General features: G+C 35.4%; 1 protein-coding gene and 1 long non-coding RNA gene across 2 annotated transcripts; both read left to right on the top strand.

Annotated features, from left to right (window-relative positions):
* The first annotated feature begins 2341 nt into the window (after positions 1 to 2341).
* On the top strand, positions 2342 to 12404 carry LOC107653723 (alkaline ceramidase 3-like). The gene is made up of 10 exons (XM_016440521.1): positions 2342 to 2538; positions 5361 to 5471; positions 5616 to 5668; positions 5836 to 5888; positions 6365 to 6446; positions 7103 to 7138; positions 7487 to 7545; positions 7703 to 7804; positions 10290 to 10394; positions 10474 to 12404. The coding sequence occupies exons 1-10, from the start codon at positions 2436 to 2438 to the stop codon at positions 10571 to 10573; spliced, it is 804 nt and encodes a 267-aa protein (XP_016296007.1). The 5' UTR covers positions 2342 to 2435; the 3' UTR covers positions 10574 to 12404.
* LOC107653724 (uncharacterized) lies at positions 8796 to 9416 on the top strand. Its single transcript, XR_001630258.1, has 3 exons — positions 8796 to 8816; positions 9157 to 9215; positions 9373 to 9416. It is a non-coding gene; the product is annotated as an uncharacterized LOC107653724 (long non-coding RNA).
* Positions 12405 to 18602: the final 6198 nt, after the last annotated feature.

Raw genomic sequence — 18602 nt, 5'->3', positions numbered from 1 at the left:
CAGGTTTTAATAAAATGTAAATTAATAACAGTCATAATAAGCATGTTTCCAGTACGCGCCTCAGGCTTGCACAGTATCGTCAACTCACTCATCAGAATCTTCGGTAATCCTCGGCAAACTTCGCCACAGCTCATTCGGTTCTTGTTGAGTCCTCGGTAATCCTCGGCAAACTTCGACAGCTGGTTGAACCGGCTCATTCGGTTCTTTTTGAGTTGGATGTGCTACTTCGGCTGTGCGTCCTGCGTCATTAACCCGAAACTAAAGTTCGATTCAGTTCGATTTGTGAACCGGCTCGGCCTGATACTTCCTGAGAACCGGCTCAAAAGAACGATTCGTTCAAGAACCTAACATCACTATAAAGCGGTACTAAACCGCAGTGGAAACGCAAACCGAGCCGTGCCATGCCGTACTACGCAGTGGAAAAGCGCCATAAATGCGATTGTATGAGGTTAATGACTGTGTGTGTATGGAGATTTATGAATATGGGTAAATGGTACACCTGAGTTCGTTCCATTAGATCTGTGGACCACCGTGTGCTATCTGTTACATTTACTTTGAAAAGTGACATTTAAGTCATGTTTTTTTTTGTTTTAAAAAATGCAAATGTACTTGGCAAAGTATCGTAAATTTACACCTGAATCGGTTTCTGAGAAGTGCAGCATGCTTATATTAAGTATGATCTCCATGAAATTTGATATAAATCCACACGAACAGCATTTTTGCTCAGGGGTTTATCTTTTTCCTTTGCGTTTTGATTGCTGGAGCGCATAACTCACTATGCCGAGTGTTTGATTTCTAAAAAAGTCTGGATTTTGTTACACAAAGTGCCTGCGAGTTCACCATACCATGCTAAAACATTCCTCTCAGAAGTGCACACTTGTGTCTGCACTAGACAGCATGTGATGAGCCCACGTCTGTACCATTTTAAAGCTTGTATTCACTTTGTACCAAACACGGTTGTCTAAAAATGTTGGTTTGTTCCTCGTTTTTTCAATAAAATCAGCATCACTGAGAGAGAACGTGTGTGTGGGTTTTTATTTACACCGTACTTAAGGTCAAATAGTTTGTGGCTATGCGTACTACAATACTACACTTATTATTTCTGAAGTATAAAGTATGTATAATGTAAACAGAATGCAGATGCCAAAATATTCAGTATACAAGACAAATTGCACACTGAGTCCGAAATTTTGTGTCAATCACGTTTACATACTGCCTCCGAAACTTTCATCCGTCATAAAAAAAAATCGATTTTCTGCTTTTTCGCATCCGTAGCAAGCATTTTGACGGATGACGAATACGAAAAACGCATACGAAAATTTCGGACTCAGTGTGCAAGGACCTTAAGTCAGGTTAGACGCCATATTGAATTTAACGTGGATGAAAACGAGGCTCTGAAGGATGAACTATCAGTCTTTTTTTTTATGTTATTTTTAATATTGCTGTCAACTGACAAAGTTTCCCTTCTGAATTATCTTAACTGCACAAGTTTTACAGTTAATCAAATCTTTAAAAACAAATTACATTAATTATACTTTAATTTCCTTCAATAAAAAGGAAATTGAGTAAAACGGTGTAAAAGGTGTGTGGACGTGGATTAGTAATCTGGCCCCTTGGTATTAATGGAGAAAAAATGCTGGCCCTAGTCACTATCAAAGTTGCCCATCCCTGCGTTATATTTTCTGTCCACTGACAACAAAGTTTTCCTTCTGAATTAGCATAACTGCACAAGTTTTATACTTAATAAAATCTTTAAAAACAAATGACATTAGTTATACTTTCATTTCCTTCAATAAAAAGGAAATTGAGTAAAACGGTGTAAAAGGTGTGTGGACGTGGATTAGTAATCTGGCCCCTTGGTATTAATGGAGAAAAAATGCTGGCCCTAGTCACTATCAAAGTTGCCCATCCCTGCGTTATATAGTAGTACGCTGTCCTTTAAAAGTGCACTAAACTAGAGCAACGATTACTTCGGTATATCGAGTTACAGAAATTTAGCTAATAAAAAAACTTGTAATCGTTCAAAAATGTGTAAGTGTAAAATAACTCAGTTACAATATGTAAAAATATGTATATTTTACCATTATATTATGCATTTATATTATTTTACGAACAAATCTAAATTAACATATAAAAATATATTTTGTTGTGTTTTGTATATTTGGCACTGAGATTTGATGTAGTGACACAATTTTGCGACGTGATTACATAATGACGTCATCGCGCAATGACATCACAACGTAATTTTGCAACTTTTAGCAACAAATCGACCTTCCTTCAGCAACTTCCCCTGAAAATTAGTTGGCAACAGTGATTGTTTGCAGTGCAACTGTTATCGCACGTAGGCCCGTTCAGATTGGATGGAGCTCTGAATCCGTTACCGTACAGGCAACTCCTCCCTCCGCCTGTCAGACCTATCTGATCTCCCTCTCATCATGGCTCCGGCGGCGGACAGGCCGGGCTACTGGGGAACATCGACCTCAACACTCGACTGGTGCGAGGAGAATTATGTGGTCTCGTATTACATCGCAGAATTCTGTAAGTACGTTTGAACGGCGGGCTTGTGTTCAGTACACGCGGTCCATTGTCGTGTAGGACGGTAAACACGGATGTTACAACGGGAGAGAGGAGCATTGTCGAACCGTACTATGAGAAGACGTGATACGTAATATTCATGAGGGAATCGTCCGCTATTGGACGATTACGAGGCATCGTCAGCATAGCCTAATTAATATTGATAAGGCAGGTCTTCTCCATTGGAAGGGTTCGAAGCAACGTCAAAGTGACGTAATTAATATTAAAAAGCCACGCCTTGTTCATAGCAAAGTTCCAGAGCAACGTCAGCGTAACCTAATTAAAATTCATAAGCATTAGCCATAGTAGGATTCGTAACTTGGCAGCCGAGGCCAGCGACCCTCTGTCCGCGTTGAACTTGTATCATAAAGCTCAATAACAAATAAGAAATTAAAACAAATGACCGGAAAGAGAATGAATGAAACCCAGTGTGTGGCAATATTTGGGGAGGAGCTCGTGCCGCCGATACTGATTTTCAGTGAAATCACAAGAGTGTGAACAGAAAACATTCTTTATTTCCCACCACGTAGATGTTTTCTTATGTTAATCGTTCTTTAATTTGCTTTAATTATAAACTGACTATGAGTATATGGTCTAAAAATGTGAGCAGTGACTCGAATCAGAGCTGCTAATGAAGCTAAGTCAGTTGAACGTGGTTAAGAACTAACAGTGTAACCAGCAACATAACTAGCTTGTACTGTAAATATGCATGCCAGATATAGTGAAGCTGTATACTTGATAATTCTACTCATACCTACTATAATACTACAGTAATTGCGTGGAGTTTCGTTGGTCTCTGCTGACAGAAAAACATTACCAGCTGAAGATGGTTTGCAGGTCTTAGCTGGTACAGTTGGTCTGATCAACCGAAAAGTAGTTGATGAATAATAATAATGCAAAGCTACATTCTAAGTAAAAACTGAAAAATGCAGCAATTGTCTAAAATTCAGCTGAATAATTAAACTACAGTCCTAATATTCAAGAAAAAACTATGATATGTGAGATCCCAAATATACATAAAAAAATTGTGATGTGAACAAAGTAATTTTAACAAATATATTTCTAACAAAAATAATGAGGAATATTTTGTCATGGCCAGTATGAAATATTTATAGGCAGCATTTGTTTCCATTTTCTTTTGTTGGTTTGTTTCTTTCAGACATACTTATTAACTTAGCAACACTTTAAAAATGTTCATTACCATTAATATAATTAGAATGAGAAATCATATAATGAAGGATAGAAAGGAAAACTGCATTAAACACTAAGACGGTTTTCTGATCTAGTTGGTCCTCTCGCCTGATCAGTCAAAAAGTACCCAAAGCCACTGTACCGTGTATGTATGGTACAGTATGCATTAAAGTACCATCAGTATATTTTTGTAAGAATAATATAATATTTAAACAGTTTAATTACATTACTTTCACAATACAGACTTTAAAGGGGTCATATGATGCTTTTTTAAAGATCATTATTTTGTGTATTTGGTGTAACAGAATATGTTGACATGCTTTAATGTTCAAAAAACACATAATTTTGAAAATACTGTACATTATTGTAGGTCCTCTATGCCACGCCTCTCTCAAACGCTTCGTTTTCTACAAAGTCCCTCCTTCCGACAAGTGCAGTCTGCTCTGATTGGCCAGCTGACCCAGTGCATTGTGATTCTAGGTTTTGAGACTTTAGTCTTTGCAACTTCAGGGATCTTATCTATGCACAATCAGCTTGTAACACTCCAAAGAGAAAGGAAAACTTGAAATCGCATCATATGACCCCTTTAACTGAGATTTAAAGTAGTAAAGAAGTAGATTGCCATACTGGGAACTTTAGTTTGACTGCTGATATATAACAGTATGGAAGGACACAGTGTACGTAGCCATTACATCTCCATATTGTTTGCTAAAGTAGATTTCAGGTCACTCTGATAAGTTGGTCAAAGGGCACAAAGTGATAGTTAACATATGCGAACATTAATACTAATAGAGCTTGAATTCCAGCTGTAATTTCCTATAGGGTTTTAGGATAGCGGTGTTTGATTTAAGAATGAAATAGTCTGATTATTTGAGCTTCATTTTAAAACATAAATTACACAGTCATATTTCAAACATAAGTTTAATCGTTGCTAGAACCAACAGGAATTTCAGTGCCATCGAGATCAGAGGGGCCTTTGCTGTCCAGCGGGAACCTGTTGCCTTGTGAAGGAATGTGCCATGTTCAGTATGACGAGCCGTATATCCAAACAGTGAAACAATAGGCCTGTACACACCGTGTTAGGGCTTTCTAGCATAGGTTTAGTTTTCTTGGACTCAGCAAAGAGGCACGATAGCAGTCTGACAGCTGCTGGTGGTGCTAAGAAGCCGGTTTGGATGACGTTCACTCATCTATTGTTCATATCCATTCAAGTGGAAGTTCATGGCAGTTTTTACTGTTATCGTTCATAGAATAACTCAAATATGACTTATAAAGGAATAGTCCAAGATGTAGACGAGTTTGTTTCTTCAGATTTGGAGAAATTTAGCACTACATCAGTTGCTGACCAACGGATCCTCTCCAGTGAATGGGTGCTGTTTGGACTCTCATTCTGACGGCACCCATTCACTGCAGAGGATCCATTGGTGAGCAAGTGATGTAATGCTAAAGTTCTCCAAATCTGAAGAAACAAACTCTACATCCAGGATGGTCTGAGGGTGAGTTCATTTTCATTAAATTTTTGGGTGAACTATTTCCTAATATTTAAATTCATTAAAATAAAAACATTGTTTTTTGTTTTTTTTTGCTTTCTCCAGGGAATACTGTCAGTAACCTGATAATGATCCTACCTCCCATTTATGGAGCCATTCAGACGTGTAAAGACGGTTTGGAAGTACGCTATGTGTGGTCCTTTTTGGGACTTGCTGGTAACGTATCTTTCACGTGATTTTATATAAACACAACCCTAATTTTTTAGGAAGTGACCTTTCACCCAGTTATTCAAGACTGTATTTCCTAAACAAACAGAGATAAAATGTACCGTTTTTATGTTGTCTCTCTTTTCGCTACAGCCGTAGGTATTGGTTCATGGAGCTTCCACATGACACTACAGTATGAAATGCAGGTAAGCTGGACTTTTCTTCAGCCTTTCAAAATGTGCATCTTGTTGCCAAGCACATGAAAAGCTTATTTTCACTTTCATTCTCATAGCCACAAAGCTGCTTCTCTAACGGTACATCCCCAAAGCAATAGCAGTAGTTAACAAGCCTCTGGATTGTCTTTTGTTTTTAGTTACTAGATGAGCTGCCGATGATCTACAGCTGCTGCGTATTTGTCTACTGTCTGTAAGTTGACATTTCTTACACCTGCAAAGTCACACTGTCTGCCTTGCCTTCAACTTTGACCTCTGAACACTCATCATAAGCTTAATGAGGATCAGACGCTGTATGGACAGAAAATTATTTTTTATCATTAAGATTTTGGATTTCTTTTGCCATTCAAAAGTTTGGGGTCAGTAAGATGAAACAAGTCTATGATCTCCAAGGCTGCATTTATTTGATTATAAATACAGTAATATTGTGAAATATTTTTAGTTACAATTATTAGTTTATTTGATACAGATGTTTTTGTTTGTAAATTAGAAATGTCTTTACTGTCACCTTTGATCAATTTAATGCATCCTTGTTGAATAAAATATTAATTTCTGTCCAAAAAAAAAAAAAATTAATGACCCCAAACTTTTGAAAGGTAGCACATGATTGTAGGTCATTTACTATGGATGTTTTTTTCTGAATCTGAATGCATATCTCACATATTACAGATATGAATGCTTCAAGCAAGAGCGTGCCGTTAACTATTTGTCAATTACACTTTTGCTGACCTTCAGTATTATTGTTAGCGTGGTAAGTTTTTTCTTTGCTGTTCTAAATTTTCTAAAAAATGTACAGTGGGACACAAATTTCTACTATATTTTATTTTTCTAATTTAGTACAAACCTTTTCATTTCAAATGAAATTATCAACATAATTTAAATTGAAATCAACGAATAGTGGGGTGCAAATGTCAGAAATTTCTACAATTTTTTATTTTCTAATAACCTTTTCATTTAAAATAAAATTATCAATATACTTTGCATTGAAATAAAAAAATAAATGAATTTAAAATAAAACATTAATATTTCTTAATATGGCATTCATATTATCGAGCATTATTGAAGAATGTTATTTATTCTTTATTTGGATATCCATTAGCTTCCATAAAGTGGCCATGACACTTTGCATAAAAATGCTCAAAGTAAAAATAACAATGGGAAAAAAGTGACTTAGAAATACTGCAAAATCTTAATAAATATTTCCTCCTTTTCATATTAAACTTTCATTGTTTTAATTTATTAGAAACTCTACAACATTGCTTATTTCCTTTTTTTTATAAAATGAATAAAATCCCAGATTTTCAGTGCAGTCTCAGTCCCCACTCTTTATATACTGTATATATTATTGATATTTTTAGGTATTTTTTTCTCCATGCTCAAGAAGTGCATTTCATTTATCTTTTGCAGGTTTACCTGATATGGAAGGAGCCTGTGTTTCATCAGGTGAGGCCTGACTAAACATTTAATGCTGCATTAAGAACCTCTCTATTTTGGTTTATCCTATGTTGTCAGGTGATTTTGAGAGCATGACAATGTTGTGTCAAAACAGCTTCTGCAGTCAGTATTTGTTGTCTGTTTCTATTGTTGAAAGGCATGACAGTAGGGTGTGACACTGTTCATGCTCAGGGTATTGAATGGTACATGACTGTCTATAAACGCAATGCTGTGATCTCTTTGTTTAATATGACCAGCACATCACTGTCATGTAAAGCGCAATTATATTGTATTATTGTTTATATAGCAGATGGTGCTAAATACACAGGTTAACAACAGTTTTATCATTTCCCCCAGGTCATGTATGCCGTACTAGTGGCTTTCTTGGTGATTCGCTCTGTTTTCATAGTCACTTGGTGAGTGAATGAATCTTTATCACTTCCAAATCTGTATTCACTGCATTTGAAGCTTGTTTTACTTTCTATGATGTGAGATATTTCCAAGTGAAACATTACATGCATTAATCTGTACGAAGGTAAATAAGTGCATTAACATCTTGTCTTTGCTTTGCAGGGTGTATCCATGGCTCAGAGCCCTCGGCTTTACATCATTAAGCATCTTCCTGTTGGGATTTGTATTATGGAACATCGATAATATCTTTTGTGACTCTCTAAGGTAGATCAACATTTGCATTACATTACGTTTATGCATTTAGTATCATTTTAATTTTAGTCAACTAAGGTAACATTTTAGTTTACAAGAAAGTGCCAAATTAAATATTAAATTAAATATGAAAATATTTTATATGTTCATTTTCAAAATCAACATTTAATGTTGTTAAATGTTTTTAAATAATTAAAATATGCATGAATGATATTTACACACACACATTTATATATTCCTAAATATTAGAATATTTTGTGTATTCATATTACTTAAATCACTTGTTCTGTGGTTGACCAAGCAAAATGAGAGCAGATGAAAAACAGAAGAGGTCATTGTTTGTCACTGTTTTTGGTTCAGAGCCACACGGCAGCAGCTGCCCCCTGTGGTCGGAGCAGTTACGCGGCTTCATGCCTGGTGGCACGTCCTAACAGGCCTAGGGTCATATTTACACATACTCCTCAGGTACGTAATTATGAAGGGGTGCAAATGTCAGAAATTTCTAAAATTTTTTATTTTCTAATAACCTTTTCATTTAAAATAAAATTATCAATATACTTTGCATTGAAATAAAAAAATAAATGAATTTAAAATAAAACATTAATATTTCTTAATATGGCATTCATATTATCGAGCATTATTGAAGAATGTTATTTATTCTTTATTTGGATATCCATTAGCTTCCATAAAGTGGCCATGACACTTTGCATAAAAATGCTCAAAGTAAAAATAACAATGGGAAAAAAGTGACTTAGAAATACTGCAAAATCTTAATAAATATTTCCTCCTTTTCATATTAAACTTTCATTGTTTTAATTTATTAGAAACTCTACAACATTGCTTATTTCCTTTTTTTTATAAAATGAATAAAATCCCAGATTTTCAGTGCAGTCTCAGTCCCCACTCTTTATATACTGTATATATTATTGATATTTTTAGGTATTTTTTTCTCCATGCTCAAGAAGTGCATTTCATTTATCTTTTGCAGGTTTACCTGATATGGAAGGAGCCTGTGTTTCATCAGGTGAGGCCTGACTGAACATTAAGAACATTTAATGCTGCATTAAGGTTTTTCCTACATTGTCAGGTGTCTTTGAGAGCATGACAACGTTTTGTCAAAACAACTTCAGCAGTCAGTATTTGTTGTCTGTTTGTATTGTTTAAGGGCATGACAGTGGGGTGTCTTTATTCATGCTCAGGGTGTTGAATTGTACATGGGCGTCTGTACACACTGCTGTGATCTCTTTGTTTAATACACTGTCATGTAAAGCTCAGTGAAAAAAAATCACCATTCAAGCAGTCATATGGTTTATATAGCAGATGGTGCTAAATACACAGGTTAACAGTTTTATCATTTCCCCCAGGTCATGTATGCCGTACTAGTGGCTTTCTTGGTGATTCGCTCTGTTTTCATAGTCACTTGGTGAGTGAATGAATCTTTATCACTTCCAAATCTGTATTCACTGCATTTGAAGCTTGTTTTACTTTCTATGATGTGAGATATTTCCAAGTGAAACATTACATGCATTAATCTGTACGAAGGTAAATAAGTGCATTAACATCTTGTCTTTGCTTTGCAGGGTGTATCCATGGCTCAGAGCCCTCGGCTTTACATCATTAAGCATTGAAAGGCATGACAGTAGGGTGTGACACTGTTCATGCTCAGGGTATTGAATGGTACATGACTGTCTATAAACGCAATGCTGTGATCTCTTTGTTTAATATGACCAGCACATCACTGTCATGTAAAGCGCAATTATATTGTATTATTGTTTATATAGCAGATGGTGCTAAATACACAGGTTAACAACAGTTTTATCATTTCCCCCAGGTCATGTATGCCGTACTAGTGGCTTTCTTGGTGATTCGCTCTGTTTTCATAGTCACTTGGTGAGTGAATGAATCTTTATCACTTCCAAATCTGTATTCACTGCATTTGAAGCTTGTTTTACTTTCTATGATGTGAGATATTTCCAAGTGAAACATTACATGCATTAATCTGTACGAAGGTAAATAAGTGCATTAACATCTTGTCTGTGCTTTGCAGGGTGTATCCATGGCTCAGAGCCCTCGGCTTTACATCATTAAGCATCTTCCTGTTGGGATTTGTATTATGGAACATCGATAATATCTTTTGTGACTCTCTAAGGTAGATCAACATTTGCATTACATTACGTTTATGCATTTAGTATCATTTTAATTTTAGTCAACTAAGGTAACATTTTAGTTTACAAGAAAGTGCCAAATTAAATATTAAATTAAATATGAAAATATTTTATATGTTCATTTTCAAAATCAACATTTAATGTTGTTAAATGTTTTTAAATAATTAAAATATGCATGAATGATATTTACACACACACATTTATATATTCCTAAATATTAGAATATTTTGTGTATTCATATTACTTAAATCACTTGTTCTGTGGTTGACCAAGCAAAATGAGAGCAGATGAAAAACAGAAGAGGTCATTGTTTGTCACTGTTTTTGGTTCAGAGCCACACGGCAGCAGCTGCCCCCTGTGGTCGGAGCAGTTACACAGCTTCATGCCTGGTGGCACGTCCTAACAGGCCTAGGGTCATATTTACACATACTCCTCAGGTACGTAATTATGAAACATTAAGTCACTTAAATGCATGATGCATGTTGCATATGCTTATAATTTATTTTTTTGCCGTAGCCTTCAGATTCGCTCAACCTACCTCAAGCACAGACCAAAAGTGAAGTTTTTGTGTGGCGTTTGGCCGATGCTGCACATTGAATCTCAGAAGGCGAGTTGAAAGGGACCTGAGAAGAGGAAGATGGACCAATCACAGACCTCAGACAGACAGAGGTCCAGCCAATGAGCTTCAACGGCAGCAGGAAGTGACCAGCGGCTGTCGGTTTGGTTCCCCCGTTCCCTTCTTCCCCTTTCCGCTCCGTTTGCCAAGTGCATTACTGAGAAAGCTGCCAAATGAAGGAAAGCGTTTGTCTTTTATTATAGGGTAGATGAGAGCACACTGTAATATGCATAGAAATTGTCCTATAAATCAGAGGGTCTAATTAGCGAGAAAGAAGCGGCCAAAACTAGGATTTGGTTCCGGCTGGTATTTTTTGTTGCCTTCATGAGGGAAACTAATATAGCTTTGATGGATCATATCTAGTCAGTTTGGCATCTCATATTTTGTACTTAATGAAGATTATGCAAGATTTTACTTTTATCTCTACATTTTTAGAGATTATGAAGGTCAAATTAAGCAGATCAGAAAAATGAATGAGTGTTAATAAATTGGGAGTAAAGTATGATCTTTTTCATCCTGAAGATGGGGATGACATATTACTGTAACACATTTTACTGTAATAATGGTCATTGTACTCGGTGTGTTTCAGAGATACAGTAACATGTTACATAATCGTTTCCATGTTACACATATTACATAATAACATTCTTAATTACAGTAGAACAGTTTAACAAAAGTCATGAATTGCTCTGCAAATTAAGTGTCACTAAATCAATGACTCGCTTATTAAGCCACTCAGAATGAATCAGTGTTTTTGAACAAATTGTTCAATTTATGATTCAGTGACTCACTCCTAAAGATTGTCAAGACTTGATCCTGTGTTTTGAACGAATCGGTTGAATGAGTGACTCAAAACACAATTGATTCAAGGACAAACCAGAACTTATAGTTGTATAAAAATAAATAGTTAAGTGTGATTGTGCCCTTCAAACATTTCAAGCCCCTCATGTCACTGATATGTAATTGAATTGATTTAATTGATTCTCATCTGAGGTAAACTAATTATGAATATAGTGTTAATATGAACATTTTATGGAGGAATTATTATGAGTGCTAATTTACATTGAGCTAAGATACTCAAATGCTGTTACTCAGTCGAGAGTAAATTGATTAAAAGCATATAAAACCATACTATTATTAGTAAATGAATGTCTCATAAGCTAGATAGGCTTATCCATTATATTCTCCTCTCTAATATTTACTACTTGATCTGCCACTGGCTGCGCTTGCAGTCAAAAAAACAACAGTGAAGTTATGGTTATGTATGAAGACGTGTAGGCTATTAATATTGATTCGTCATTTGTTTTATGTATTGTGCCAAGTTAATGGTTCAACAAGAACACAATCATCTCTATGTGAAGCACAGTGGATAAAAAGAAAATCTTACGTATTCCAGTGAGGCGTGAGGCACAATGTTCCCGATAAAGCTTTGGTTGCAGTCGTGTTTGTACCACTGAGGGTGCCTTACATTAAACTGTAGTTTATTCCTTGTTGCCTTGATGTGCATTATATTAAATCACTACGAATTACATATTCCACCACATATCTAATGATTCAGATAAAAGTAAGAGGTCAACATTTTCTCTAAGAGTACAAACGAACTAACAACAGCAAAATTACTGCCACTATCACTGCAGTTTAGTGCCTAAATCCACTAACTCAGTTGTTTAGATAATAGGCAATAAATTTTTGGACCTCTAATCACGCTTATGACTGAAATGGTGAGTTATAATAATGGAATATTGTGGCTAACCTTCCCATGATTGTCCTGTAAAGCTGTGTAATGATTTATGTATGTTATGTGTGTTTTGTGATTTTTCTTTTCTTTTTTTTTGGCTCATTAAAATCCATTTAGCCAAAACATTAAACATGGTTTTAATTAAACTTGTTTGTCTGCATAAGCAAAACATTTTATATTCATATGTAACGTTCCTATTTTTGAACGATTACGTTGGAAGGTAAGAAAAACATGAATCTTTATTAATTACTTTGAAATATAAAGTTATTTTTAACATATATTTAACATAACATTTTAGTAACATTTTTTAGCCTATGCTGTTATTAAATTAAAACCTAACAACCTAATCTTAAGCACTTCTCAATAATATACAGTGATATTATTTTTAATAATTAAGCTATAGACGTTGTTTTAATAATTCAACAAATTGAATTAATGTACTTGATTAAACACTATAAAACCATCCTTTTAATTTCACAAATTCTTTGTTAACACCTGTACATTTCTAAAGTTGTTAATACGTGAGAAGGCTGTCACATGAATAATATTCGTTCAGTGTTTATGCAAAACTATGAAAATGTATGTGTGCTAGAACTACATTTGAAATAGGCTATGAGTTTCTACGATTAATGAGTTCAGGTTGGAATGGTAAAACACACCTGGCCACCGTAAAAACAATGGCTGTATCAGTGTTGTAACAGTAGAGGGCGCCACCATAGTGAACGCTATCCTACACAGCTGTAAGACAGATTCAGTGAGTCATTTCCCGCCTTGGAAAATAAGCATGTATGAACTAGGGATGGGCGATACCACTTATTTTGTTTTTGATACGATACCGATATTTTTCAAGGCAGTATCGTCGATATCGATACCGATTCGATACTTCTGAACTAAACTTTTAAATTATTAAATTTATTAAATTACTAAGAGTAAAATGGGTAATGATAACCACTTAACTTTGTTTACAACACATTTTAACATTCAATACGCCTTAATTGTAACTTATTAGGTTATATTTTTGTACATGGGTTCAAATATGTTTTTTGTTTACACATGATTCAAATCTACAAATACTACAGTTGAACTATGGTCATTTTAGTAAAACCATGGTTCATTATCATAAGGGACTGCCAGTGACAGGCTGTTGCATCCATAAAATGCAACCTTTTTGTTCTTACAGTGTATGATTTCTATTATCATTACAGAATAGAACATGATCTATATTATCTTTCAACGTTCAATTTAAATAAATGTAATTGTACAAACTATGTAGGCTACGATTTCAATTTGTTTATTGTGAAATAACTCAAACATATGTTTTTTTCTGTCCTCTGATAAGCATTGTTCGGGGCTGCTGTTCCCAAAAGCTTTAATGCTTTCTTATGATACTTTTGGGAAACGCAGCCCTGTTTGAATGTACTGTCAGAAGTGAGTGAACGCTCTCTTTGATGGATTGGTTCTGTCTTGCGACATTTCAGTTCAAGTGAAAATGTTCAGATGAGCAGGAAAATAGTTCTATCCTACACAATTACTTGCGAACAAAGGTTATTCGTCCAATTCAATGCATTTGTACGCATTATTATTATTTAAAATAAACAAAATCACTGGTAAATAAAACACACCTTAGTATCGATATTTTTAGTTTTAGTATCGATACTTAGGATCGATACGCCCATCCCTAGTATGAACCTCTGGAGCTCAGACGCTCAGGTAAACTGGGGAATTCTTCACGACGTCAGAGATTTCAGGTGAACACTTGTTTTCAGTTGCTGACATGCAGTGTTGCCAATTTAGCTACTTTGTAGCTAGATTTAGCGACTTCCCCGCCCCTTCTGAGACTTTTTTCAAAAGTTTAGGGACAAATATAGCAACTTCTTGGACAAACCTTATCTAAGTTCTCATCTTGCCCACTGATCTACGTTCATCTTTATATAGATCAGTGAATTTGCCATTATGATGTCATCTAGTGACACTTAGCTACCAGTTTTAGCTACTTTCAATTGAAAGCAGTTGGCAACACTGCTTACATGGCTTCTGACTGTATAAAACTGGAAAACCCTTTGACATCATCAGGATACCTAAACCTGACATGAGATGACAGTAGTGTGTTATTAAAAATGACACATTTATTTAGAATAACATTTAGGCTAATTCACAATTCATTACATATAGTTTTTGTCACACCCACTATTTAAGTGACTTGAAAAAAACGATTAAAAGGTGATTAAAAGTAGCCTATAGTGAAAACTACATCAATGACATATATTATTGTATATAGTATAGTATAGTATATTGTGTATAGTATATTCACATTTATTGTGTTGTTTGTCATGTTATTTGTCGATTAACCACATCAGAACAGGGTAAACTGGGTAAATCTTTAATTTAGGCTACTTTTAATAAAGATTTATCTTAGCTGTCCTGAGACTGATCAATGAAACATTTAAGGCTGAATGAACTAACATAATATGTAAATGTCAAATTAAATGACATAAAGCTATTAAATATAAAGAACTATTGTCTCAATCAAAGATTGTATTTGTAAATGTGGTGCATGAAAGAGTGAATGTAAGAGAACTGCTGCGTTTGCATTTTGGGCATCATTTTACTGCAACCAAAAAGTAACATTCACGCTCAGCTTCATTGTTTTCACAAACTGTGGAAAAAGCTGCTCAGATCATGAGGGTGAGATGTATTTAAATTTTTTTTTTTTTTAAGTTTGTATATTATGGGCTGTTTGCTGTTACTATTACTCATATTTAAATTTAAATATTAGAATGCGTGCTAAAAACCACTCCGAACACCTTATCAACCGTCATAGCAATACTTAAAAAACAAAATAATAATAAAAAAAATAATTAATTAAATTAAACAATAACCCACCTTATGAATTCTAATAGGTGAATTCAGGTTAATTGGGACATTTTCCCAGTCACCTCAATGGCAAAAAAGTGTCCCAGTTTTACGGAATTAACCCTTAAATAGAGGGGGGGGGCATAATGAGAAGCAGTCAGCCTCTAAACTGATACAGAAACATGCACACACTTTATAGTACACCTTTATGTGTCTGAAATATTTGAACATGTAAAAAAACTATACTCAGAATACCTGAGCTGCATTGCTGAAAATGTAACTTAAAAAATAACACATATTGTGAATTCTAATAAATCAGAACCAAAAACCAGAATCAGAACCAGCCAGTCTCTAAATTGAGACGGAAGTATTTTATTTTAACAAGAGTGATCCCTATTGGGAAAAATCCATGTTGTAAATACAAAAATTCCCTGACTACATCCTGAATCAACAGCTTTATGTGTTACTAACACTACTGATAACAGCAGATGTAGAGGTGGGTGCCAGATTCTGTGGGCAAAGGAAGCGGTGACAACATCATTTAGATGAGCTGTTTGCAATATTTTTGCTGAGATTAGACAATCAGTGACGGCTGAGAGCATCTGTGCTTGATTTATTCTCTACTAGAATACCTGAGTCATCTGAAACACTTCTGATAAACAGCTGTGACAATCAGCTCACCACGACTGTACTGATGTTTGGGGGGAAAACTGCAGAATTCTGCATAACACATTAAGGTGAAATGTCTTAATTGGAGCTGAGAGTACATGATAAGCATGCATTGGCGACATACAGAACTTTGTGGCTTACAGGAGTGGAGCTGTAGATGCTGTGTGGGCTTGGCTATATGACCCCGTCCGGTGAAACTCCCCCTGTACCCCACAACACCGCAGGGCTGAATCTTTACATGCACGTTTTGGCTTAAACTTTTGGATAGTTCACGTACTGTAACATATAATCAATGTTAAAATACCAGAGTGTGCTGCTTGTTTTGACTTGAACGTGCATTTAAATCAGATAGTCTGTTTCATGTGTGGATGTCAGGATAGTTATACCTGTATATAAACCCTTCTGTGAGAGAGTTGAGTTCACAGCAGACATGGGGAACCTCTGGCTGGGCCTGTTCACGCTGCTGCAGCCTGCTGTTCTGTGTGCCTCCCCGCTGCCGCCTCTAGGACTGTCCGCTCGTGGCGACCTGGAGTTTGCAGAGGTAATTAAAGATCCTTAAGATATTCAAATATAGTTTTAAAAACTACAAAACATCGGAATGATGCTTGTCTGTGCAAAACTCACCACCACAATGCTAGGGTGTTGTGAACGGTTGCCAGCATTGATATGCAGATACTAGGGTTTTTGGGTGTTGTAGGTCTCTCCTTCAAGTAAAAAAAAAAATCTAAATTACTTTTGGGTTCACTTTTGGATTATTACACTCTAAAAAATGCTGGGTTGTTTCAATCCAACTTTGGGTCAAATATGGACTAACCCAACCGTTGGGTTAAATTTTTACATTAAATTTTTTACCCAAAAGTTGGGTTAGTCCATATTTGACCCAAAGTTGGGTGTAAAAGTGTAAAAGTTCTTATTTTTGCATATATGAAGTAATGAATTACAAATGTTGCTATATATTTAATATGTGTTTCACTGATCAGAAAAAAATGTGTGTGTGTACTGTATATGCAGGAAGCTGTATATGATGTCACATCACATGATGTTTCAAAACATCTTAGGGAAGTCACTAGTGTGTAGTCATTGGGAACTTCCACTATTCAAGTCTACGCGAATAGCTACAACATCTGTTTCACTGTGTGTGAAAATTCTGAAGTGGTGATTTGCGTAAAAGCATTGAGCTGGTGATGATGGTGACTTTTTATGGGTGTGTATAATTGCACAAAGAGCATGATTCAAAATGCACTGTAATACAGCGCACGCATTAGCATGGGCAGACTACCAAAGGTTTCTGTGCTTGTCTTAAAAAATAGTTTTCAAGTCTATATATTTAGTTTAGGGTAAGTTTTCTCAGCATAAAATAAAAGCAGCTGCTGTGTATGTGGTGTTTTCTGGTGGAATTCTTGAAACGATTATAGTAAACAGCCCTCTGGGCAATAGATTTGTGTCTATTGTGAGTGAGATTACGTAATTAAAACAGCTTTAACTTCGGAAATCCACGAAAGCCAAATGTATCTCAGCCAAAGCAATGAACCTACAGCAGTGATGTGTGCTTATTATTACATTATGACCAGACTAGTCAATAGTAATCTATATAGTAATTTTTCCATAGTAAATTTACCATAATATAGTCAGACAAATATGTTGTTTTATCAACAAAAAAAAACTAGTATTTTATATTAAATTAACTATAGAAAATGTAGTAAAACTGTATTATAGTACTATTATAGTATACTACAATCAGTTTAGCAATTCACTATTCATATTTAAAGGAATAGTTCACACAAAATTGAACATTTGCTGAAAATGTACTCACCGTCATGAGTACCAAGATGTAGATGAGGTTGTTTCTTCATCGAAACAGATTTGGCCAATTTTAGCATTACATCACTTGCTCACGCTGTCAGAATGAGAGTCCGAACATCTGATAAAAACATCACAATAATCCACAAGTAATCCACACCACTCCAGTCCATCAAATAATGTCTTGTGAAGTGAAAAACTGTGTTTTTGTAAGAAACAAATCCATCAAGGGGTTTTAACTTCAAACTGTCGCTTCTAACCAAAATACCATCCTATTCTTTTAAGACTGCAGTATACTGTAGTATACGTTAACAAAGTGCAGTAAATCAAACAATATATTGAATGAAAATTTACTACAGTTTACTAAGTATACTGCAGTATTTTTCATGTGGGACACCCCATTTTACACTGAACAAAATTATAAACGCAACACTTTTGCTTTTGCCCCCATTTTTTATGCGCTGAACTCAAAGATCTAAGACTTTTTCTATGTACACAAAAGGCCTATTTCTCTCAAATATTGTTCACAAATCTGTCTAAATCTGTGTTAGTGAGCACTTCTCCTTTGCCGAGATAATCCATCCACCTCACAGGTGTGGCATATCAAGATGCTGATTAGACAGCATGATTATTGCACAGGTGTGCCTTAGGCTGGCCACAATAAAAGGCCACTCTAAAATGTGCAGTTTTATCACACAGCACAATGGGAGCGTGCAATTGGCATGCTGACAAGAAGGGTCTGGCTGCAGCTTGGCGCTTGCACTCTCAGACGTGCATTCTCAGGCTTGCACTCTCAGACACATGCGCTTCCGCTAGCTACGTCACTTGCAGTCTTTTATTTGTTTTTATTTTGTTCTATTTATTGATTACTTTTTGTTTGAATCGCTCAACGTTTTACAACAATAGCCAGGTGGTGAAGACAAGAAAAAAGAAACTAAATTACAATGTCACTTGCAATCGCCACTTGCA

This window comes from Sinocyclocheilus anshuiensis, unplaced genomic scaffold, assembly GCF_001515605.1.
Source record: "Sinocyclocheilus anshuiensis isolate Anshui unplaced genomic scaffold, SAMN03320099.WGS_v1.1 scaffold315, whole genome shotgun sequence".
Taxonomy (NCBI): Eukaryota; Metazoa; Chordata; class Actinopteri; order Cypriniformes; family Cyprinidae; genus Sinocyclocheilus; species Sinocyclocheilus anshuiensis.
This window is presented reverse-complemented; position numbering and strand designations above follow the sequence as displayed.

Bases quoted from the DNA above. Each gene is read 5' to 3' on its own strand.
- LOC107653723 (XM_016440521.1), top strand. From the start codon at position 2,436: ATGGCTCCGGCGGCGGACAGGCCGGGCTACTGGGGAACATCGACCTCA. The intron at 6,447-7,102 runs GTAAGTTTTTTC...TATCTTTTGCAG, and splicing joins TCAGTATTATTGTTAGCGTG to GTTTACCTGATATGGAAGGA. The intron at 7,805-10,289 runs GTAGATCAACAT...TTTTTGGTTCAG, and splicing joins ATCTTTTGTGACTCTCTAAG to AGCCACACGGCAGCAGCTGC.